The sequence below is a fragment of the Pan troglodytes genome, chromosome 20 (genome assembly GCF_028858775.2).
Source record: "Pan troglodytes isolate AG18354 chromosome 20, NHGRI_mPanTro3-v2.0_pri, whole genome shotgun sequence".
In the NCBI taxonomy this organism is placed as follows: Eukaryota; Metazoa; Chordata; class Mammalia; order Primates; family Hominidae; genus Pan; species Pan troglodytes.
The window spans coordinates 12,742,342-12,767,163 of record NC_072418.2 but is presented as its reverse complement, the minus strand read 5'-3'; the positions used below and the strand labels follow the sequence as shown (position 1 = coordinate 12,767,163).

The following is a 24,822-nucleotide window of genomic DNA, read 5'->3' as shown; positions in this document are numbered from 1 at the left end:
CTCATAGAGGCTCAGCGTGGATGAGGGGGCTTCCCAAAAGAAGCAGAATCCACCCTAGGGGCCAGGGCATTTCCATGGTGGGTGGGAGGGTGGCAGGAGGCCACAGGCTGCAGATGTCTGTCCTCTTGTCTGTCCTCTTGTCTGCCCTGGCCCTGGCCTGTTTGCCTTGACTTGTAGTGGCTGAGTTAATATCTAAACAGGTGTGGGGCAAGAATCCCTATAAATCCAATGGGGCGGAGTTGGGGGTGTTTCTTACTTCCCAGCCAAGCCTCCAAGATACGCTTGAGAAGTGCCCCATCCGCTTCCTTGGGGGCCAGAGTGGTAGGAGACTTGCCTGTCCCATGAGCCATGAGGGTCTTATCCACGCCCCTCCCCCCTTTTTTTCTGAGACAGAGTCTGGCTCTGTCACCCAGGCTGGAGTGCAATGGCACAATGTCAGCTCACTGTAACCTCTGTCTCCCACGTTCAAGTAATTCTCATGCCTCAGTCTCCCCAGTAGCGGGGATTACACGCATGGGCCAGCAAGCTCATTTTGTACTTAGTACAAAAATACTGATTTTTGTATTTTTAATAGAGACAGGGTTTCACCATGTTGGCCAGGCTGGTCTCGAACTCCTGACCTCAAGTGATCCACCCGCCTCAACCCCCCAAAGTGCTGGGATTACGGGCATGAGCCACTGTGCCTGGCCATGAAGGTCATATCCTAAAGCCTTCCCCTCCGCCAGCAAGGAGCTTTGCACACCCAGGACACTGAACTCAGGGCTTGCTTGGGATTGGCTGGCAGGAGGAGAGCAAACATCTTTCTACCCTAGCCTGGATGGATTTTCCCTACTTTTGCCCTTGTGAAATTGGCAAAACAGGGCAGCTGCACAAACGGGGGAGGTGCTGGCATTTTTTCCCTATTTCCCAATTCCAGGAGTGAGCAGCATGTGGCATTTGACCATCTGACCCCAGGATCCACCATAACGAAACCTCCTGAGAAATCCATAGGTCAAAGTCCTCTTCTTGGGCTTCAAATCCTTGCACTATATGGATTTCGTCATCCTTGCAGGAGACAGTTATGCTTGGTAAATTGTGACCATTGTCTATTGTTTCCTAAGTCATGCCAGAGTCTCTGGGTTCCTTTTCCAGAAGGCAAATTATACATATTAAACCAGGGAAGGAAACACATCATGCTTGAAGCATTCCTGGAAAAAGGCTTTCTCTGTCCTCAAATAATTCTCAATGTTTAGCAGGCTTATTAAAGAGAATGTTGAGACGGCTTTGTGGTGTCTGCCTCTAAGAAGCAGTTGGGCTTGATGATGAGTCTGTTTGAATCTGCACCCTACAGTGATGTCAATTCAGCCAGCTTGGGAAATTTTGCCTATTGAAGGGTCCCTGATCCCCCCATCAAATGATAATATAATTTTTTTTTCTTTAAAGACGGATCTCACTCTGTTGCCCAGGCTGTAGTGCAGTGGTGCGATCTTGGTTCACTGCAACCTTTGCCTCTCAGGTTCAAGCCATCTCCCACCACAGCCTCCTGAGTATCTGGGATTACAGGCGTGCACCACCACATCCGGCTAATTTTTTGTATTTTTAGTAGAGACGCAGTTTCACCATGTTGGCCAGGCTGGTCTCAAACGCCTGACCTCATGATCCGCCCACTTCAGCCTCCCAAAGTACTGGGATTACAGGCATGAGCCACTGCATCCAGCAGATAATATACATTTATCTGGCAAAGATTCATCAAGCATTTACTTTGAGCCTGGCCCCTACTTAGCATGCTGGGGACACAGCAGTGAACATGACAGACAAAATCCCTTCCTGTGTAGAGTGGACATTTACTGCAAACTTACTTACGAAGGGCATTTTCTACTGAAATCTCATAGTCTCCCATGAATTGGGGCTTAATGTGTGCCCGTTTCCTAGATCCTGCCTTTGTAGAGAGCTGAAACCAAGGATGTTAGAAGCAAAGGGAGGAGTAGGATCTAGTTATTTATTCCTTGGGCATTTGTCAAGCACCTACTAGGTGCCAGACACTGTTCAATGTGCTCTATGTCCCCTGATAGAAGTCTTGCAGCTGGGCCAGGAGTGGTAGCTCATGCCTGTAATCCTGGCACTGTAGGAAGCTGAGGCAGGAGGATTGTTTGAGGCCAGGAGTTCGAGACCAGCCCAGGCAACATAGTGAGACTCTGCCCCTACAAAACAAACAAACAAAAAACCAGGTGTGGTAGTGTACACCTGTAGTCCCAGCTACTCAGGATGCTGAGGTGGGAGGATTGCTTGAGCCCAGGAGGTCAAGGCTGCAGTGAGCTGTGATTATACCACTGCACTCCAGCCTGGGTAACCCTACCTCAAAAGAAGAAGAAGAAAAGAAGAAGTCATCTTGCAGCTATGCTGAAGTAATTCTCACCCATTGCAAAGATGAGGAGATTGAGGCCCCAAGAGGCTAAACAATTTGCCCCATGTCAGGCAGCTGAGGAGCAGTGAGTCTTCAGCTAATGCTTTTAAGTTGATGTTTCAGAGAGCAAAGACTCAATAGAATCAAATTAAAGCCTGGCTCAGGGAAGCAAATGATACTTAATTTGGAAGGTTCTAGAACATTAGTGTCTATTTACTGTCCCAGGGTCTCAGGAATCTCCACTGGTTCTGTTTTGTTTTGTTTTTTTTTTCCCAGAGTCTCACTCTGTTGCCTAGGCTAGAGTGCAGTGGCAGTGGCACAATCTTGGGTTCAAGTGATTCTCCTGTCTTAGCCCCCCAAGTAGCTGAGGTTACAGGTGCAGGCCATCACAACCGGCTAATTTTTATATTTTTAGTAGAGACGAGGTTTCACCATGTTGGCCAGGCTGTTCTCAAACTGCTGACCTCACGTAATCTGCCCACCTCGGCCTCCCAAAGTGCCAGGATTACAGGTCTGAGCCATTGTGCCTGGCCTCCACTGGTTCTGTTTAGCTCTGCCTGGGCTGGGGGTGAGTGTTCCCCTTCACCAGGTGTTCACATCCTCCCTCTCTTGGGGGCAGGGATTGCAGGAGTCTGGGACAGGCAATTGCCCAAAGGCAAAGGGCATCAGGGCCTGTCTCCGCAGTCCTTCCCTTCTTTTCCTCCAGTCTGAGCCCTGTCTCCCAGTACCAGTGTCTCCATCTACACAGTGGGAATTGCCAGGTAGAACCATCTGAGCCATTTTTAAAATTTTTATTTTTATGTTTTGTTTTTAGAGACAGTCTCCCTCTGTCATCCAGGCTAGAGTGCAGTGGCACAATCATAGCTCACTGCAGCCTTGACTTCCTAGACTCAAGTGATCCTCCCACCTCAGCCTCTCAAGTAGCTAGGACTATAGGCAGGCACCACTATGCCCAGCTAATTTTTTTGTATTTTTGGTAAAGACGGGGTCTCCCTATGTTACCCAGTCTGGTCTTGAACTCCTGGGCTCAAGCGATCCTCCAGCCTCGGCCTCCCAAAGCCCTGGGATTACAGGTGTGAGCTACCATGCCCAGCCTGGAGTGTATATTTTTACTGTAGCCACATTCACCTGGACTGTCTGTTTAAATTCTCTTAGCAATCTAATGAATTAAGGATCATCACTGGTCCATTTTACAGATGAAAAAACTCTCCAGACTCAGGGGTTGACACCTGGAATTCCAGCGCTTTGGGAGGCAGAGCCGGGAGGATCGCTTGAGACCAGGAGATCGAGACCAGCCTGGGCAACATAGCCAACCCTATCTCTACAAAAAATTTTTTTTTAAATTAGCTGGGTATAGTGGTGTGTGTGACTGTAATCCCAACCGTAAGGTCCTCTGAACGGACTACGCCATGGTCAAGCCATTGTGGCCCCTGTGAGCCACATGTACAGCCTCCTGGGGTCACAAAGGCTGGAGCAACAGGAGAACCACCAAAGAAACAGCTAGTTCCTGCCTTAACTTATTAACCGACCTTGGAACATTCCACCATTGTGATATGTTCCTGCCCTACCCTAACTAATCAATCGACGTTGTGATATCGTGTCTTGTGACCTCCCCCCACCTCGTGGCTATAAACCTTGTGACATTCTTCCCCTGCCCGAAAAAACTGCCCCGAACTGTAACTTTCCACTACCCTACCCCAAACCTATAAAACCAGTTCCACTCCAATCACCCTTCACTGACTCTTTTTTCGGACTCAGCCCGCTTGCATCCGAGTGAATAAACAGTCTTGTTGCTCACACTTAGCCTGTTCAGGGTGCCTCTTCAGTTAGACGCGCGCAGAACATTTGGTGCTGAAAGCCCGGGATAGGCGATCTCCTCCAGGACACCTACCCCCTATTCCCCTGCACTCTTCCTCGAAGAGACTCCCTTCCACCTTGGGACTTCAGACCCACCCCTGCAAAATGACCCCACTCCTGCCTACAGATCGATTAAGCTGCCTCAGTCTCTCTTCGTCTCTCTCTCTTTTTCTTTCAGACAAGGAACCTCCTTTTATCTGTGTTTCTGAAATCCAGCGTTGGTCACAGCCGTACAACCCAGGACTTCCATTCGGGATGCCCACCGAAGATCCCTGTGGTGGCTCTATTCTTTGTCTCTTTCTTTCCCATCCAATCTTCCCTCTTCTATCATGGGCAACCTCCCGCCCTCCATCCCTCCTTCTTCCCCTCTGGCTTTTGTCCTCAAAAATCTCAAACCTCTTCAGCTTTCACCCAATCTAAAGCCTAAACGTTTGTTTATTTTTTTCTGTAACATGCCTGGCCCCAGTGTAAATTAGACAACAGCCCTCAGTGGCCAGAAAACGGCACTTTCGATTTCTCTATTTTGCGGGACTTAGACAACTTCTGTCACAAAATGGTCTAATGTCTGAGGTGCCCTATGTCCAGGCATTTTTTTACACTATGATCTCTCCCTACCGTCTGCTCCCAATGTGACCTGTCCCAAGTTTTCCTTATCTCCCTTCCGTCTACCCCTCCTTCTTCCATTGGCAATGCCAATTCCTCTTTGTCCGTTAATCCCTCTGATATTTCTCCCCCTCACCCACCCGAACTCGTTCTAATTCCCCCTCAGAACCTGATCCCTCTTCTACCCACAGCCCACCCCCTTATGCCCCTCCCATCACCACCCCTCCTCACACCTTATCTGGCTTACAATTTGGCCCGGTGGCCGGTCCCCCTGCCCCTGCCCAGCAATTTCCCCTTCGAGAGTTGGCAGGAGCCGAAGGAATAGTCCAGGTTCATGTCCCTTTCTCCCTGTCAGAACTCTCCCAAAATAGTCAACGCCTAAGCTCTTTCCCGTTTGACCCCACCAACTATATACAAGAATTCCAATACTTAACCCAGTGCTATAATCTTAACTGGAATGACTTAAACGTCATCCTCACCTCTACGTTCACTCCTGAGGAGCGAGAGCGAGTTTGAACCCTAGCTCAGTCTTATGCTGATGACCACTGGTGCCTTGAGCCTGGCCTCCAAAAAGGTGCCAGGGAAGTACCCCGTGAAGACCCCCAGTGGACCTACCACGCAGGGGTCCAAGGCATAGCCAGGCGGGACTATATGATCTCTTGCCTAGCTCAAGGGCTTCAGAAGGCTGCATATAAAGTCATCAGTTATGACAAACTAAAAGAGACCACTCAGAACAAATATGAAAATCCAGCTTAGTTTATGGCCCATCTAGCTGCCACCCTCAGGCAATATACAGCAGTAGACCCTGAAGGGCCAGAAGTCCGCCTTATTCTTTTTTTTTTTTTCTTTTCTTTTCTTTTTTGAGAAGGAGTCTCGCTCTGTCGCCCAGGCTGTAGTGCAGTGGCCTGATCTCCGCTCACTGCAAGCTCCGCCTCCCGGGTTCACGCCATTCTCCTGCCTCAGCCTCCCCAGTAGCTGGGACTACAGGCGCCCGCCACCACGCCTGGCTAATTTTTTGTATTTTTGGTAAAGACGGGGTTTCACCGTGTTAGCCAAGATGGTCTCGATCTCCTGACCTCGTGATCCGCCCGCCTCGGCCTCTCAAAGTGCTGGGATTACAGGCGTGAGCCACCGCGCCCGGCAGCCGCCTTATTCTTAACATGCATTTTATCACCCAGTCAGTTCCTGACATTAGAAAGAAATTTCAAAAATTAGAGTCTGGCCCTCAAATCCCACAACAGGATTTAATCAACCTCGCTTTCAAGGTGTTCAATAATAGGGAAGAGGCTGCCTGGCAGCGGCGTATTTCAGAACTGCAGAGGCTTGCCTCTGCCCTAAGACAAACCCCAGCTGCACCGCCTACGTGTAAGAACCTCAAGGCGTCCAAATCCCCGCTCCAGGACCTTGCTTCAAGAGTTGAAAACCTGGCCATGGGCCAAGGAATGCCCGCAGCCCGGCATTCCTTCCAAGCCATGCCCGGTCTGTGCGGGCCCTCACTGGAAGTCGGACTGTCGGACTCTCATCGCCACTGCCGGAGCTCCTGGAGCTCAAACCCGAAACTCCCTGACCAACTCCTTCGCAGATCTCCTCGGCTTGGAGGCTGAAGACTGACGCTGCCCGAACGTCTCGGAGGCCCCCTGGACCATCATGGACACCAAGTTTTGGGCAACTCTTACGGTGGAGGGTAAGTCCGTCCCTTTGATTGATATGGGGGCTACCCACTCCACATTACCTTCTTCTCAAGAGCCTGCTTCTCTTGCCCCCATAACTGTTGTGAGTATTGACGGCCAAGTTTCTAAACCCCTTAAAAGTCCCCAACTCTGGTGTCAAATCGGGCAACACTCTTTCAGGCATTCCTTCCTGGTTATCCCCACCTGCCCAGTCCCCTTATCAGGCCAAGATATTTTAACTAAATTATCTGCCTCCCTGACTATTCCTGGACTACAGCCACATCTCATAGCTACCCTTTTATCCAATTCCAACCCTCCCTGGCAACCTCCCCTTTCATCTCCCCACCTCAACCTTAAAGTGTAGGATACTTCCGCTCCTTCCCTTGCAACTGTCCATTCACCCCTTATCATCCCATTAAAACCTAACCACCCTTATCCTGCTCAATGCCAATACCCCATCCCACAACAGGCATTAAGGGGCCTAAAGCCTGTTATTACCTGTCTACTACAGCATGGCCTCTTAGTTCCTACCAACTCCCCTTACAACTCTCCCATCCTACCTGTTCAAAAGCCAGATAAATCCTACAGACTAGTCCAAGACCTTCGCCTTATTAATCAGATTGTCCTCCCCTCCATCCTGTTCCTTCCTTGGCCAAAAATTGTTGGCTAAGCATTTCCCTCTCTTCCTCCTACTACACAGCTGTCCCTGCCCTACCAGCTGACTGGGCAACCTCCCCCATCTCCCTACACCTCCGAACCTCTTTCAGTGACCCCCACCTTTGCCCTCCCGAACAACTTACTTTCTAGACAAATTCAGTAAAAATTCCCCTGACATGTTTTAACAACAAGCTGCCACTCTCCTCCGTACCTACCTAAAAAAAGCTGTCTGCCTATATCAATTCCACACCCCCTGTTCTTGGACCCCTCACTACACAGAAACTATCCCCATTGCTGCCCCCTTATACGTCTCCCAGGAATTACCTACTGGAATTCCCTTAGGGAGCCTCCCATCTTCCTTATGTTCCTTTACCCTTCCATGAAAACAGAACCTCTCCCTCTACACAACTACCCTATCAAACCCCACTACAACCTTTAACAGCTGCTGCCCTTGCTGGATCCCTAGGGGTCTGGGTGCAGGACCCCACTTCCAAAACACACTCTCACCATTTTACTCTGCACTTCCAGTTTTGCATGCCTCAAGGACTCTTTTTTCTCTGTGGCTTTTCCACCTACATGTGCCTCCCTGCCCATCAGACAGGAACCCGTACTCTAGTTTTCCTTACTTCCAAAATCAAGTTTGCAAATGGTAGTGAATAGCTGCCCGTTCCTCTCTTAACCTCAGCACGACAAAAAAGAGTCATTCCATTAATTCCGTTTGTAGGACTAGAAGTCTCTGCCGCTTCAATCGGGACAGGAGTAGCAGGCCTTACAACTTCCATCACTACTTTTCTCAGTCTCTCCAATGACTTCTCCTCTAGCCTTACCGATATAACTCAAACACTCTCTGCCCTCCAAGCCCAGGTCGATTCCTTGGGTGCAGTTGTCCTCCACAATCGCCGAGGCCTCAATCTGCTTACTGCTGAAAAAGGAGGACTCTGCCTATTCTTAAATGAAGAATGCTGCTTTTACTTAAATCAATCTGGCCTCGTATATGATAACATCAAAAAATTTAAAGACAAAGCTCAAAAACTTGCAAATCAGGCAAATAATTATTCTGGACCTACCTTGCCATTCTCTAGCCTAGCTTCAAGGCTCCTTCCACTAACAGGCCCTTTCATCCTTCTCCTCCTCTTGGTCGGACCTTGTCTTTTCAGGCTAATCTCTCAGTTTATACAAAAATTGCATCTAAGCTATTACTAATCAATCAATACGGCAAATACTCCTCCTAAAACCTCACAATATCGCCCCCTACACCAAGATCTTTCTTCAGTTTCATCTCTCCAACTTTAGGTTCCCATGCTGCCCCTAACCCCGCTTGAAGCAGCCCTGAGAAACATTACCCATCATCCCAAAACATCATCCATCACCCCTCCATACCATCCCGAAAATTTTCACCCCAACATCCCAACATTACACTACTCTTTCTCGTTTTATTTCTTTCTCATTTTATTTTTCATTATTAAACATAAAAAGACAGGAATGTAAGGTCCTCTGAACAGGCTACACCATGGTCCAGCCATTGTGATCCCTGTGAGCCACACGTACAGGCCCCCTGGAGTCACGAAGCCTGGAGCAACAGGAGAACCACTAAAGAAGAAACAGCCAGTTCCTGCCTTAACTTATTAACCAACCTTGTGACATTCCACCATTGTGATCTGCTCCTGCCCTGCCCTAACTAATCAATCGACCTTGTGATATCGTGCCTTGTGACCTCCCACCTCGTGACTATGCACCTTGTGACATTCTTCCCCTGCCCGAAGAAACTGCCCCTAACTGTAACTTTCCACTACCTACCCAAACCTATAAAACCAGTTCCACTCCAACCACCCTTCGCTGATTCCCTTTTCGGACTCAGCCAAAAAGTGAGTAAACAGCCTTGTTGCTCACACTTAGCCTATTCAGGGTGTCTCTTCAATTAGACGCGTGCATAACACCAACTACTCAGGGGGTTGAGGTGGGAGGATCGCTTGAGCACAGGAGTCAAGGCTACAGTGAACAGTAATCCTGCCACTGCACTCTGGCCTGGGCGAAAGAGTGAGATTGTGCCCCAAAAATTAAAAAAGAAAGAAAGAAAGAAAAAGAAAAAGCGAAGGCAACCAGGGTGGTGGCTTACTCTTGTAATCCCAGCAGTTTGGGAGGCCAAAGCAGGAGGATTGCTTGAGCCCAGGTGTTTGAGACCAGCCTGGGCAACACAGTGAGACCCCATCTCTATAACAGAAAAAGAAAGAAAGAAAGAGAAGAGAGAAGAGAAGAGAGAGAAAGAAGAGAAAAAGAAAAAGAAAGAAAAAGAAGAAAGAAGAAAGAGAAAGAACGAACGAATGAAAAGAAAGAGAAAGAAAGAAGGAAAGAAAGAAAGAAAGAAAGAAAAAGAAAGAAGAAAGAGAAAGAAAGAAAAAGGAGAAAAGAAAGAGAAAGTGCCACTAAAAAGGCAAAGGATCCTGTCCCAAATTGCACAGCTAAGAAACTGTGGCACAGGGAGGTTGAGTGTCTTGCTCAGGGTCACACAGCAAGTTTAGTGATGGAAGCTGAGTTCGTGAACCCGGATGGTAAAGGGACCCCAAGAAAGATAGGGGGTAGACCTAGCTCCACCCAGGTCCACCTGAGCCGCAGACAGTGGCCTAGAACAAACCGGCTGCTGGTGCGCAAGTCCACGTGGCCTCTCGTACTTGGACACCAGAGGGCGCAAGCGAGCCTCCGGCCAGGCGGGCAGCTGCGCTCGGCCCCTCCCTCAGGAATGCCAGTGCTGGAGGGAGGGGACCTTGGCCGCCCGCCGGGAGCAGCTGCGCCTGCCGCTCAGATTCCGCCCGCCTTCCCCTCCCTGGGATCGGGAGTTTGCACCGAGAAGGCGCGGGCGGGAGGGGTGGACTTGCAGGGATGTGTCCTTGCAGAGATGCAGCCTCTGGTTTTACTCCCTCCTCCAGGGCTTTGAGCTCAGAGCTTCCCAGGGAAGGCCGGGCAGGACCCAGGAGACCAAGGAATAAGGCTACCATCAACATAACTATTAAGGGCTCTAATTTATTAGACCCCGACTACATTCCAGCCCTTAATATAACTTTCTCCCTGGCAAGTTCCATTTCACAGATGAAGAAACTGAGGGTCAGAGAAGTACCCTGTCTTGTCCAGGTAGGAGGTGTCAGGAGCTTCTCAGGGTGGACTGTACTGCCAGGATGTGCCAGCTTGGTTAACTCCTTGAGTCATTTTTTGGTTTCCACGGTGCTGGTGATGTGGGTAGAGCAAATAGACAACAGTCCCCTGCCCATGGAGCTGACATTTTAGTGGGTGGAGACAAGCAAGAAACAGTGGTATATGCCTGCCGGGCGTGGTGGCTCATGTCTGTAATCCCAGCACTTTGAGAGGCCGAGGTGGGAGGATCACTTGAGCCCAGGAATTCAAAAGCAGCCTACTCAATAAAGCAAGACTCCTGTTTCTATGATTATTATTTTTTTTAGAATGAAAGAAAGAGAAGGAAGGAAGGGAGGAAGGGAGGGAGGGAGGAAGGAAGGAAGGAAGGAAGGAAGGAAAAAAAAAGAGAGAGAACCATGTCAGATCATGGGAAATAAAACACGTAAGAAAATAAAGGGACAGTGTGCTATCTTGAGGTGAGCCTGGAGGTCCTCTTGGAGGAGGTGGTATTTGAGGGTATTTGAGCGCATGAAGGAAATGAGGAAGGGAACCTTGTGGATATTTGGGAAAAGCATTCTATGTAGAGTGAACAGCAAGTGCAAAGGTATTGAGGTTGGAGAGTTTAAGAAACAGCAAGTAGGCCAGGCGTGGTGGCTCACACCAGTAATACCAGCACTTTAGGAGGCCAAGGCTGAAGGATCACTTGAGTCCAGGAGTTTGAGGTTGCAGTGAACTATGATCATGCCACTGCACACCAGCCTGGGTGACAGAGAGAGACCCTGTCTCTAAAAAGAGATAAAGACAGACAGACAGACAGACGAAACGGCACAGCAAAGAAGTCAGTGTTGCTGGAATGAGTGGGTGATGGGGAAAAAGTGGGAGATAATTTGAGACAAATATTCATTGGTCAGATGATGCAGTTTTGATCTGAGTCTAAATAAGAGGGGAAGCATGCCGGACATCATGGCTCACACCTGTAATCCCAGCACTTTGAGAGGCCAAGGTGGAAGGATTGCTTGAGACCAGGAGTTCAAGACCAGCCTGGGCAACATAGTGAGACCCCCCCTCTACAAAAAATGTTTAAAAAGTTAGCTAGGCATGGTGGCACGCACCTGTGGTCCCAGCTACTCAGGAGGCTGAGGTGGGAGGATCTCTTGAGCCTAGCAGGTCGAGGCTGAGTGATTGCACCACTGTACTTCGATCTGAATGACAGAGCAAGACCCTGTCTCAAAAAAAAAAAAAAAAGTCTAAATAAGAGGAGAAACCACTGCAGAGGTTTGAAAAGAGCATTGACATTGTCTTTGTGTGTGTGTGTGTGTGTGTGTGTGTGTGTGTGTGTTTTGTGAGACGGAGTCTCACTCTGTCGCCCAGGCTGGAGTGCAGTGGTGCAATGTCGGCTTGCTGCATTGGCGTGGTCTCGGCTCACTGCAAGCTCCGCCTCCCGGGTTCATGCCATTCTCCTGCCTCAGCCTCCCGAGTAGCTGGGACTACAGGCGCCCGCCACCATGCCTGGCTAATTTTTTGTACTTTTAGTAGACACGGGGTTTCACCATGTTAACCAGGATGGTCTCGATCTCCTGACTTCAGGTGATCCACCTGCCTTGGCCTCCCAAAGTGCTGGGATTACAGGCGTGAGCCACCGCATCCGGCCTGTCTTTGTGTTTTAACAGAATCAGTCTGTGTATGTCTTTTCTTATTTTATTTATTTATTTATTTATTTGAGACAGGGACTGTCTCTCTCAGCAGGCTGGAGTGCAGTGGTGCGATCATATCTTACTGCAGCCTCTAATTCCTGGATGCAAGAGATCCTCCTGCTTCAACCTCCTGAGTAGCTGAGACTACAAGGACATGACACCACACCAGGCTAATTTTTTAAAATTTTTTGTAGAGATGGGGTTTTGCTATGCTGCCCAGGCTGGTCTCAAAATCCTGGACTCAAGTGATTCTCTTGCCTCCACCTCCCAGTGTTGGGATTACATGTGTGAGCCACTGTGCTATCAGTATGTTCTTTGTTTCTGTGTCTTGAAATTTAAAAGTAAAATAATAATAATGGCCCGGTATGGTGGCTCACGCCTGTAATCCCAGGACTTTGGGAGGCCGAGGCAGGTGGATCACCTGAGGTCGGGAGTTTGAGACCAGCCTGACCAACATGGAGAAACCCCATCTCTACTGAAAATACAAAAATTAGCCGGGTGTGGTGGCACATGCCTGTAATCCCAGCTACTCGGGAGGCTGAGGCAGGGGAATCACTTGAACTCGGGAGGAGGAGGTTGTGCTGAGCCGAGATCGCACCATTGCACTCCAGCCTGGGCAACAAGAATGAAACTTCATCTCAAATAATAGTAATAATAACAATTCCACAACATAAAAATAAGGCCAAACACCCTTAACAGATAAGTTAAAAAAGAAAAAAAAAAAGCTAACTGGGAATGAAAGGGTCTGCACTTCGTATCAGACTCCTTAATTTCCTCAATATATAAAGTTTCTAGAAATGAATAATAAAAACATCAACAATCCAACAGAAAATAAATTGGGCAAAGGTGTGATCAGAATGCCCACTAAAAATGAAACACAAAAGATTCTTTAACATTTGAAAAGATATTCAGCTTCTCTCATAATAAGAGAAGTACAATTTAAAACCACACCAAGATACCAATTTTTATCCATTAGATTTGCATAAATTCAGAAGACAGATAACACGGTGTGTGCCAAAGGTATTGCCAAGCAAGGAGGCTACCATATGGACATTGGTCCTCCAGGATGGACAAGAATTTGATAATGTTCAGAAAAATTACAAATGCTTAGATACTTTGGCCAAATAATCTCATGACAGAAACTCTTGCACATGTGTGAGATGATATGAGGTTTGTCATTGCTGCCATTTATGTAATAGCAAACATTTGGAGAGAATCCAGAGATCTATTAGTAGAGAAAAGAGTTGCATACATTATTGTTTATCTCCACAGTGGAATAAACTCCAGATCTGCAAAGAATGAGGATGTCTGCTTGGGCCGATATGGAAAACCCTGCGACCAGGCACAGTGGCTCACGCCTGTAATCCCAGCACTTTGGGAGGCCAAGGAGGGCGAATCAGTCAGGAGTTTGAGACCAGCCTGGCTAACACGGTGAAACCCTGTCTCTACTAAAAATACAAAAATTAGCCAGGCGTGGTGGCACACGCCTGTAGTCCCAGCTACTCAGGAGGCTGAGGTGGGAGAATCACTTGAACCCAGGAGGCAGAGGTTGCGGTGAGCCGAGATTGCGCCACTGCACTCCAGCCTGGGGGAGAGAGTGAGACCCTGTCTCAAAAAAGAAAAAAAAAGAAAATCCTCCAAGGTATACATGATTCAAGGAAACAACTAAAGTTCACATTTATTTGTATAGTATGCTGCTTTTAGTGAAAAAGTTTTTTTAAAAGTATATATTCAGTTTTTTTGTTTGTTTGGTTTTTGTTTTGAGACAGAGTCTCACTCTGTCACCCAGGCTGGAGTGCAGAGGTGCAATCTCAGCTGACCACAACCTCTGCCTCCTGGGTTCAGGCAATTATCATGCCTCAGCCTCTGGAGTAGCTGGGATTACAGGCGCGCACCACAATGCCTAGCTAATTTTTGTATTTTTAGTAGAGATGGGGTTTTTCCATGTTGGCCAGGATGGTCTCAAACTCCTGACTTCAGGTGATCCACCTGCCTTGGCCTCCCAAAGTGCTGGAATTACAGGCGTGAGCCACTGTGCCTGGTCTATATTAAGTTTTTTTTTAAACTAAAACACTCTATGTCTGTTTTCAAAGTTGTGGTAAAATATGTGCACTACAAAATTTACCATTTTTGGCTGGGCGCAGTGGCTTATGCCTGTAATCCCAGCACTCTGGGGGGCCAAGGCGGGAGGGTCATCTGAGGTCAAGAGTTTGAGATCAGCCTGGCCAACATGGAAAAAACCCATCTCTACTAAAAATACAAAAATTAGCTGGGCGTGGTGGTGGGTGCCTGTAATCCCAGCTACTCAGGAGGGTGAGGCAGGAGAATCGCTAGAACCGAGGAGGCAGAGGTTGCAGTGAGCTGAGATTGTGCCACTGCACTCTAGCCTGGGTGACAGCAAGACTCTGTCTCAAAAAAAAAAAAAAAAAAAATCACCATTTTAACCATTTATAACTGTACAGATCAGTGGCCTTAGGTTCATTCACACTGTTGTGCAACCATCACCGCTATCCATCTCCAGAACTTTCTCATCTTCCCAAACTGAAACTCTGTCCCCATGAAACACTAATTCCCCATTCTGTCCTGCCTCAGCCCCTGGCGCCCACTGTGTGACTTTCTATCTCTATGAATTTGACAACCTTAGGCATCTCAGATAAGTGGAATTTTCTATCTGGTTTATTTCACTCAGTATGGTATTCTCAGTATTTACCCACATGTCAGAATTTCCTTCCTCTTTAAGAATATACAAAAGTTGGCCGGGCGCGGTGGCTCACGCCTGTAATCCCAGCACTTTGTGAGGCCGAGGTGGGCAGATCACAAGGTCAGGAGATCAAGACCATCCTGGCTAACATGGTGAAACTCCATCTCTACTAAAAATACAAAAAATTAGCCAAGTGTGGTGGCGGGCACCTGTAGTTCCAGCTACTTGGGAGGCTGAGGCGGGAAAATGGCATGAACCCGGGAGGCAGAGCTTGCAGTGAGCCGAGATCGCGCCACTGTACTCCAGCCTGGGTGACAGAGCAAGACTCCATCTCAAAGAAAAAAAAAAAAAAAAAGAATATACAAAAGTCTGTTTATCCATTCATGAATTTTTGTTTTCTTATTTTTTTGAGACAAAGTCTCATTCTGTTGCCCAGGCTGGAGTGCAGTGGCGCCGTCTTGGCCTCACTGCAACCTCCGCCTCCTGGGTTCAAGTGATTCTCATGCCTCAGCTTCCTGAGTAGCTGGGATTACAGGCGCCTGCCACCACGCACAGCTAATTTTTGTATTTTTAGTAGACAGAGTGTTTCTCTATGTTGGCCAGACTGATCTCAAACTCCTGGCCTCAAGTGATCCACTTTCCTCGGCCTCCCAAAGTGCTGGGATTACAGGCATGAGGCACCATGTCTGGCTTGCTTGCTTGCTTTCTCTCTCTTTCTCTCTCTCTCTCTTTGGAGCCAGTAGTTCAACTGGCTTTTTAAGTTTTTATTTAATTTTAAGAAATTGAGCTTTATTAAATAGTAAATGTAACTACAACTTGTGGTTATAAATATATATTTAATGGAAAAAATATACATACATTGCTGGTGTGTGCTCAAATACATTTTGCTGATGGAGTGTGTGACCAGGAATGTCCCCTTGGTCCACAGAGCTCTGGTGTATGCATGGAGGTGGCGGGTGGGCTATGAATCATTCCTGTATTCTCAGGCCCAGGATCATGAAGTCACGAGGTTGAATGTAGCAGAGTCTGTCTCTTCCTTCAAGGCTCATAACAATGCCGCTTCCTCCAGGAAGCCTCCCTTGCTTTCCCAGAGACAGCTGTGGCTTCCTGCTCTGGGCTTCCCAGGCCAAGTTCCCAGGGTCCCTCTCTGTGCTCCAGCTGTGACCACAGAGGAGTCTATGCCTGAAAATAAAGGCCCTTCTGGGATTCCAGCCATGTCTAGGCACAGAGGAGGGGAGGGGAGTTTGCAGAATGAATAAATGAAGAGTCTGTTCATCCTTTGAATTAGATGTGGAACGAAGAGGTCTGGTTGTTCAGGGATGGGGATCGTGAAGCTCTGTTCTGCTCATCTTGGCCGCACCCGCATTGGGAGGCAGCCGCAGGACAGACATTGAAGGCCAAGGTTGAGGAGGCGTGGACAGCGGAAGAGGAGGCGGTGGGTCGTTCGCACATACAGGCTGCCAGAGGAGTCCACGGTTTTGAGCGTGGTCAGCGGCGAGTAGCGGATGTTGGTCTGTCGGCGCAGGGGTGGTCGAGTCGAGCTGATGACGTTGACAATGGCCTGCAGAATGGAGGCCCTGAGCACTGGGACCCAGGGAGGGCCTCACCCCACAACATACCTGAGCCACGTCTTGGGGCTCTGGGCCCTTCACTCACCTGAACCACGTCCTGTGGGTTCTGTCCCACGGAGCGAAACAGCTCCCTGGAGGCTGGGAGATAGAGGTCCCGGAAGTAGTGCAGGGTCTCAGGGTCAGTGCCTGGGAACTCAGCCGTAGAAACCTGCGCCAGAAGCTTCCCCTCAAACTCGGTGACCACGGGGCCTGGCTCCACCAGGGAGATGCTGGCGATCAGGCATGGGTAGTGTAAGTCTGATGCCCCAACCACTCCCTAACCTATTTTGTCCAATTTTTTTTTTTTTTAAAGATACAGGGTCTCACTCTGTTGCCCAGGCTGGAGTGCAGTGGCATGATGTCTGCAGCCTCCATCTCCTGGGTTCAAACAATCCTCCGCCTCAGCCTCCTGAGTAGCTGGGACTGCAGGTACACACACCACCACCCTTGGCTAATTTTTAAATTTTGGGCTGAGATGGGGGTCTCGCTATGTTGCCCAGGCTGGTCTCAAATGCCTGACCTCAAGCGATCCTCCCATTTCAGCCTCTCAAAACGCTGGACTTACAGGTGTGAGCCACTGCACTCAGCTTCATTGTCTTCATCTCTCCTCTCCCCCTTTCGATCCCACCTCCCCATCACTGCCTCCAAGCCCCCTCTGCCCACGTGCCCGCCTCACAAGATGTTGAACTGCAGCAGCTGGATAGCGAGGCTTTCGAAGAATCCCTCCAGGGCGAACTTGGAAGCTGCATAGACATCGTTGAAGATGACACCTGTGAGGGTCAGAGGGAGGAGAGCTCTTTGAGGGTCTGGGAGGTGGGCTTTGTGGGTTCCAGGGTGATGGGGTCTTTGGGAGACAGAGCAAAGAGGATGTGGGAACCAGAGGAAGCAGATAAATGGTGCCAAGATGATGGGTGTATGGCATTGTGTGATGGGGTCATATGGGGTCAGAAAGAGGTTGTTCTCGGGTACCGGGTGCCACCTCCTCCCAGCTCCACCTGGTCCCAGGAAACTCCCCTATTTCCCTCCATTCTCTAAACCTTTGGGGCTGCTTGGGGATCCCCTTCATTTTTCTCTTCATTAGGGCCCTTGTCTCTCTTCCTCCCTCCCTTTCTTCCTCCCTCCCTTTCTTCCTCCCTCCCTTCCTTCCTTCCTTCCTTCCTTCCTTCTCTCTCTCTTTTTCTTTTTCTTTTTTGATAAAGTGTTGCTCTGTTCTGCAGTCTGGGGTGCAGTGGTGCAATCATGGCTCACTGCAGCCTTGAACTCCTGAGCTTAAGCGATCCTCCCACTTCAGCCTCCTGAGTAACTGGGACTACAGGCACACACTAGGATACTTGGCTGATTTTTTTTATTTAATTTAATTTTTTTTGGCGGGGAGGAGACGGAGTCTCACTCTGTCGTCCAGGCTGGAGTGCAGCCTCTGCCTCCTGAGATCAAGTGAATCTCCTGCCTCAGCCTCCTGAGTAGCTGGGACTACAGGTGCACACCACCACACTCAGCTAATTTTTGTATTTTTGCTAGAGACGGAGTTTCACCATGTTGGCCATTCTGGTCTCCAACTCCTGACCTCAAGTGATCCATCAGCCTCAGCCTCCCAAAGTGCTGGGATTACAGGCATGAACCACCACGTCTGGCCAAAGTTTTGTTGTTGTTTTTTGTTTGTTTGTTTGTTTACTTATTTATTTATTTTTTTTAGACAGAGTCTTGCTCTTGTTGCCCAGGCTGGAGTGCAATGGCGCAATCTCAGCTCATTGCAACCTATGCCTCCTGGGCTCAAGCAATTCTGCTTCAGCCCCCCGAGTAGCTGGGACTACAGGTGTGTGCCACCACACACGGCTAATTTTTTTGTATTTTTAGTAGAGATGGGATTTCATAATGTTGGCCAGGCTGGTCTTGAACTCCTGATCTCGGGTAATCCACCTGCCCCGGCCTCCCAAAGTGTTGGGATTACAGGCATGAGTCACCGTGCCTGGCCCAATTCTAAAAAAATTTTTAGTAGTGATGAGGACTCCCTGTGTTGACCAGGCTGGTCTCAAACTCCTGAGCTCAAACAGCCCTCCTGCCTAGGCCACGCAAAGTGCTGGGATTATAGACGTGAGTCACCATGTCTAGCCACTTTTTCCTTCTGAACTTCAGAATCCTTCTGAACACAATTCTCCAGGCTAATTTATTTTATTTTATTATTATTATTATTTTTTGAGACAGAGTTTCACTTTGTTGCCTAGGCTGGAGTGCAGTGGCACGATCTTGGCTCACTGCAACCTACACCTCCCAGGTTCAAGCAATTCTCGTGCCTCAGCCTCCTGAGTAGCTGGGATTACAGGCACATGCCACCATGCCTGGCTGATTGTTTTGTATTTTAGTAGGAACGGGCTTTCACCATGTTGCCCAGGCTGGTCTCAAACTCCTGAGCTCAGGCAATCCACCCATCTCAGCCTCCCAAAGTGCTAAGATTACTGGCATGAATCACCGTGCCCGGGGTCCATGCTAATTTAGAATATGATCTAAAACCCATTTGCCATCCTCCCAGTCTGGGGAGGATCAGACACTGGTGGGATTTCCAGGGTTGGGTCCCCACAGCTCACCCTGCAGGCCCATGACACTGCTGATCACCACGATGTGGCCCTGCCGCCTCCTCTTCATGCCTGGAAGCACAGCTTTGACGAGACGGACAGCTCCGAAAAAGTTGGTGTCAAAGACATTCTGCATGGCAGCAAGGCTGAGCCCCTCCAGGGGCCCCACCAGGCCCATTCCAGCATTATTCACTAAGAGAAGAGGTACTAAGGGTTACCTTAAAGTCCCTCACTCTTCTAGCATTACTTCTAGACACTCCCTGAAGCACCTCACCCCGTACTCCAAGTCCAAGGCCAGTCCAGGGTATCTTGGGTGGACAAATATGAAACCTTGGTGACCTTTAAACACAGTTTAGCATTTGTCATAGGGGATCCTCAGCCCTGAGTGGGAGGAAGGGCTGCTGGGAATAGTGCCCCCCTTAATCCATGAGCAATTCAATTCTGACCCCAAATTACATCAAGACAGCGACACCCACCTTCCTGCAAAGGTTAGGGACCTTATGACTTATTTCTGTATCATGCTGTCTTCCCCAAGTGACTCATCCAAGTAATTTTCCCAACCACATATGGCTTTCTCCATATATGAGAATTTCTATTCCATAAAATCTGCCCCACCTCCAGGCCTCAGATTGTTACTAGTGTCTCTAATATTTTTGTTTTTTAAAAAAATTGATTTTTGAGCTGGGCATGGTGGCTCATGCCTGTAATCTCAGCACTTCGGGAGGCCAAGGTGAGTGGATCACCTGAGGTCAGGCTTCGAGACCAGCCTGACGAACATGGAGAAACCCCGTCTCTACTAAAAATACAAAATTAGCCAAGTGTGGTGGCGCCTGCCTGTGATCCCAGCTACTTGGGAGGCTGAGGCAGGAGAATCACTTGAACCCAGGAGGTGGAGGTTGCAGTGAGCCGAGATTGCACCATTGCACTCTAGCCTAGGCAACAAGAGTGAAATTCCATCTCAAAAAAAATTGATTTTTGGCCAGGTGTGGTGGTGCATGCCTGTAATTCCAGCACTCTGGGAGGTCGAGGTGGGCGGATCACTTGAGGTCAGGAGTTTGAGACCAGCCTGACCAACATGGTGAAACCTCGTCTCTAAGAAAAATACAAAAATTAGCTGGGCATGGTGGCAGGCACCTGTAATCCCAGCTACTCAGGAGGCGAGGCAGGAGAATTGCTTGAACCTGGGAGGTGGAGGTTGCAGTGAGCCGAGATCACGCCACTGCACTCCAGCCTGGGTGCAGAGCAAGACTCCGTCTCAAAAAAAAAAAATTATTTTTGAGACAAGGTCTTGCTCTGTCTCCCCAGACTGGCTCTATCATAACTCACTGCAGCCTGAAACTCCTGGGCTCAAGGGATCCTCCCACCTTGGCCTCCCGAGTAGCTGGGATTAGGCATGCACCACTATGACTGGCTAATTTTTAATTTTTTTGTAGAGTCAGAGTCTCACTATTTTGCTGAGGCTGGTCTTGAGCTCCTGGGCTCAAGCAATCCTCCTGTCTCGGCCTCCCAAAGTGCTAGGATTACAGGTATGAGCCACTGCACCCAGCCCTTAATAAATCAATTGGTAGGACCAACTGGTCTACCCCTCTTGGCCAACTGGTCTACCCCTTCTGCCCAGGTTCAGAGATTGCTGAAGAAGCCAGAGAGCTGGTGCTCAGACCTTGCCATATTGAGGGTCTATACTCAGACCAGGATGGGGCTTAGTGAATCAGGGGCTGTGAAGTCTCACCCAGCACGTCCACTTCTCCCTGGATACAGCTGAGACACTGGGCCACCGACTCATCACTGCACACGTCCAGCTGGGCCACGGTGAGGGTCTGCCCCAGAGCCTCCCCAGCAGCTGCCTCCAGTGTCTCCTTCTTCCCCAGGTCCCTCATGGTGGCCACCACTGGGGGGCAAAGAGTAAAGCAGGGACAGGCACTGAGCTCCTTTCCCCTTGGTGTGGGCGCCACGTGTCTGTGATCTTGCGTTACAAGTCACAGAGAGATGGAAACTCACAAGTTCACACACCTACATTTATCACTCAGCCAACAAGTGCACACTTGTGTACACGCATCTCCACATACCTATATCCATCCTTCCAACCATGAGTTCAACAGACGTTTATTGAGCATCTACTATACACTATGCCCTATTCTAGGTGCTGAGGCTATGGCATGAAATAAGATAAAGTCACCAGGTGTGGTGGCTCAAGCCTGTAATCCCAGCACGTTGGGAAGCTGAGGTGGGAGGATTGCTTGACCCCAGGAGTTTGAGACCAGCCTGGGAAGTATAGCGAGATCCCATCTCTACAAAAAAATTATATTTTACAAATTTGCCAGGTGTGGTGGGTGGCCCCCACCTGTAGTCCTGGCTACTTCGGAGGCTGCGGTGGGAGGATTGCTTGAGCCCAGGAGGTTGAGGCTGCAGTGAGCCAAGATGGAGCCACTGCACTACCGTCTGGGTGACAGAGTGAGACCCTGTCTCAAAAAATAAAAAATAAGGCCGGGCGGCCCGGCTCGGTGGCTCACGCCTGTAATCCCAGCACTTTAGGAGGCCAAGGCGGGCAGATCACGAGGTCAGGAGATCGAGACCATCCTGGCTAACATGGTGAAACCCCGTCTCTACTAAAAATACAAAAAAAAAAAAAAATTAGCCTGGCGTGGTGGCAGGCGCCTGTAGTCCCAGCTACTCGGGAGGCTGAGGCAGGAGAATGGCGTGAACCCGGGAGGCGGAGCTTGCAGTGAGCCAAGATAGCGCCACTGCACTCCAGCCTGGCAACAGAGCGAGACTGTCTCAAAATAAATAAATAAATAAATAAATAAATAAATAAATAAATAAGATAAAGTTTCTGCCTTCATGGAATTTATAGCCTAGTAGGTAAGACAATAAAATATATAAGCATAAAACAGATTGCCATGAAAAAAATGCATACACAACTATAGCCAACATATGTGCATATATGAACACTGAAGTGAATAGCCATATATATATATATATATATATATATATATATATATATTTTTTTTTTTTTTTTGAGACGAAGTTTCACTCTTGTTTGTTGCCCAGTCTGGAGTACAGGGGTGCAATCTCAGCTCACTGCAACCTCCACCTCCTGGGTTCAAGCAATTCCCCTGCCTCAGCCTCCCGAGTAGCTGGGATTACAGGGGTACAGGTGCCTGCCACCACACCTGGCTAATCTTTTGTATTTTTAGTAGAGACGGGGTTTCACCATATTGGTCAGGCTGGTCTCGAACCTCAGGTGATCTGCCCACCTCATCCTCCCAAAGTGCTGGGATTACAGGCGTGAGGAGCCAGAGAGCCACAGCACCTGGCCAAGCTTATGCTCTTTTTTTTTTTTTTTTGAGACGGAGTCTCGCTCTTGGTGCCCAGGCTGGAATACAGTGGTGAAATCTCAGCTCACTGCAACCTCTGTCTCCCAGTTCAAGCAATTCTCCTGCCTTAGCCTCTCAAGTAGCTGGGATTATAGGCACTGCCACCATGCCTGGCTAATTTTTGTATATTTATTTATTTATTTATTGAGACAGAGTCGTGCTCTGTCGCCTAGGCTGGAGGGCAGTGGCATGATCTCGACTCACTGGAAGCTCCACCCCACAGGTTCACGCCATTCTTCTGCCTCAGCCTCCCGAATAGCTGGGACTACAGGCATCCACCACCACGCCTGGCTAATTTTTTGTATTTTTAGTAGAGATGGGGTTTCACCATGTCGGCCAGGCTGGTCTCAAACTCCTGATCTCAGGTGTTCTGTCCACCTAGGCCTCCCAAAGTGCTGAGATTACAGGCATGAGCCACTGTGTCCAGCCTCAAGCTTATGTTCTTAAGCAGGACCTCAGCATATGTACTATGTCTGCACACGCACCAGCATACGTGTTTGATATCCCCCAGTGTGTGCACCCATAATCACCCATGAACACTCCTGGGGGCATTTGCCTCTTGTCTTCGGGCCAGTGTGATTTGTGGGTAGCAGGCACGTGAATGGGGTCACTTGCATCTACATGTGATATAGTGGGAAACATGGGTGCAAGGGATGGGCTGCCTGAGTTCAAATCCCAGCTCTGCTACTTTGCAGCTGGGAGACCTTGAGCAAAGACCTTTCACAGTCTGCACCTTAGTTTCCTCATTTCTAAAATAGGGCAGGCCAGGCACGGTGGCTCATGCCTGTAATCCCAGCACTTTGGGAGGCCCAGGCAGGCAGATCACCTGAGACCAGGAGTTCGAGACCGGTCTGGCCAACATGGTGAAACCTTGTCTATTAAAAATACAAAAACTTAGCCGGGTGTGGTGGTGCATGCCTTAATCCCAGAAACTCGGGAGGCCAAGGCATGAAAATCACTTGAACGTGGGAGGTGGAGGCTGCAGTGAGCCAAGATGCACCACTGCACTCAGCCTGGGTGACAGAGCAAGACTCTGACTCAAAATAAATAAATAATAAAATAATAATAAAATGGGGTGAATGATTGTGCCTGCCTCACGGGTGTGATGTGAGGATTAAATGACTTCCTGGATTCAGGGCACTTAGAATGCAGCCTGGTGCATTGTAAAAGCTCCATAAACATTAGCCTCCAGCAGTTTCATACACCCATCTGCCCGCCCATAGGGACACACGTTATTCCCTGCACACTGGCATTCAGGCTGTCATGCTCAAAGCTGTGTGTGTCTCTAAAACAGAGGGCAGAGGGCTGGGAGAAGCAGCCCTGCCAACTGGGGCAATGCCCTCACCCCCAGTCGCCTCTTTGTAAGTAACAACCCTTTGCCCACTTTGACTCCAGCATGCTCCCTCTGGGTCAGGGGTTCTCCTGGTTGGCTAGGATGCAGGTCCCAGGGATTTATTCTAGAGCTGCAGAAGGGCAAGTTCTTAGAACTAGAAGGCCAAGGTCAGGAGCACTTAAGAAGCTTATCTCAGTAAAAGCAGTAATCTGGGGAGACGTGGAAGAGTGAGCATCAGGGTAGTGATTATTCCAATCTAGGAAATGCCCTAGTGAAACCCTTCTAAAAATAACACCCACCCACCCCCTGCCACTCTCAGCATGCTTTATTTTGTGTCTCAGCACTTATTCCCACCAGATATAGCAACAATTTCTTTTTATCTGTTTATCGCCCATTCTCCCTCTCCTCCCCATGTGACACCCGTCCCGAGGGCTGAGATTTTTGTCTATTTCATCCCCAGTTGTGTTGCCAGCATTCAGAGCACCCAGAAGGTGCTCAAGAAATATTTCTAGGATGAGGGGATGATTCCTGGAGGAAATCCTGGGTCTCCCCAAGCCCACAAGTGCAGCTGGGAGGGATGGGTAGGGGAGACAGTGCTGGGGAAGCCGTTTCCACCCGGCTGCTTCCTAGCGCCACCCTGCACTTCTTACCCTGGTAGCGCTTCTTGGGGTCATGGGCCAGTTGCACTGCAAGTTCCAGACCAATTCCTGATGAGCAGCCGGAGATCAACACAGTCCGGGGTGCAGCGGCCATGTTGATCCCCTCCCTGGACTCGTGACCTCCGCCGGGCAGCACCTGACTCTGACCATCCTGGGCTCATCTGCTCCCTCCTAACCCCCTCCCACAGATCCCCTGCAGGGCAAAGCCTCTGCCCTCCCCCGGAGACCCTCAATTCTGGACTGACCCTGAACAGACAGTAAGAGAGAATCTCTTAAATCCTCTCTGCACCTCATTTTCTTCATCTGCCAAACATTTCTTCTCCGCACCTACTATAGGCATCACTGGTTTTTGTTTGTTTGTTTTTAAGAGACAGCATCTTGCTCTGTCACTCAGGCTGGAGTGCAGTGGCACCATCATAGCTCACCACAGCCTCAAGCGATCCTCCTATCTCAGCCTCCAGAGTAGCTGGGGCTACCGGCGCACACTACCATGCCCAGCTAATTTTTAAATTTCTTTTTCTTTTAGACATGGGATCTTGCTATGTTGCCCAGATTGGTCTCGAACTCTTGGCCTCAAGTGATCCT

General features: G+C 49.1%; 1 protein-coding gene and 1 long non-coding RNA gene across 2 annotated transcripts; one reads left to right on the top strand and one right to left on the bottom strand.

Moving 5' to 3' along the window:
* Positions 1–15,507: 15,507 nt before the first annotated feature.
* RDH8 (retinol dehydrogenase 8) lies at positions 15,508–24,331 on the bottom strand. Its single transcript, XM_016934440.2, has 6 exons — positions 24,229–24,331; positions 20,601–20,759; positions 18,884–19,063; positions 16,978–17,071; positions 16,348–16,531; positions 15,508–16,252 (listed from the first exon to the last, which is right to left on the bottom strand). Exons 1-6 carry the CDS (start codon positions 24,329–24,331, stop codon positions 16,037–16,039), a joined length of 936 nt encoding a protein of 311 aa, XP_016789929.2. The 3' UTR covers positions 15,508–16,036.
* Positions 16,236–17,209, top strand: LOC129138129 (uncharacterized). The gene is made up of 3 exons (XR_008541146.2): positions 16,236–16,440; positions 16,615–16,730; positions 16,845–17,209. It is a non-coding gene; the product is annotated as an uncharacterized LOC129138129 (long non-coding RNA).
* Positions 24,332–24,822: the final 491 nt, after the last annotated feature.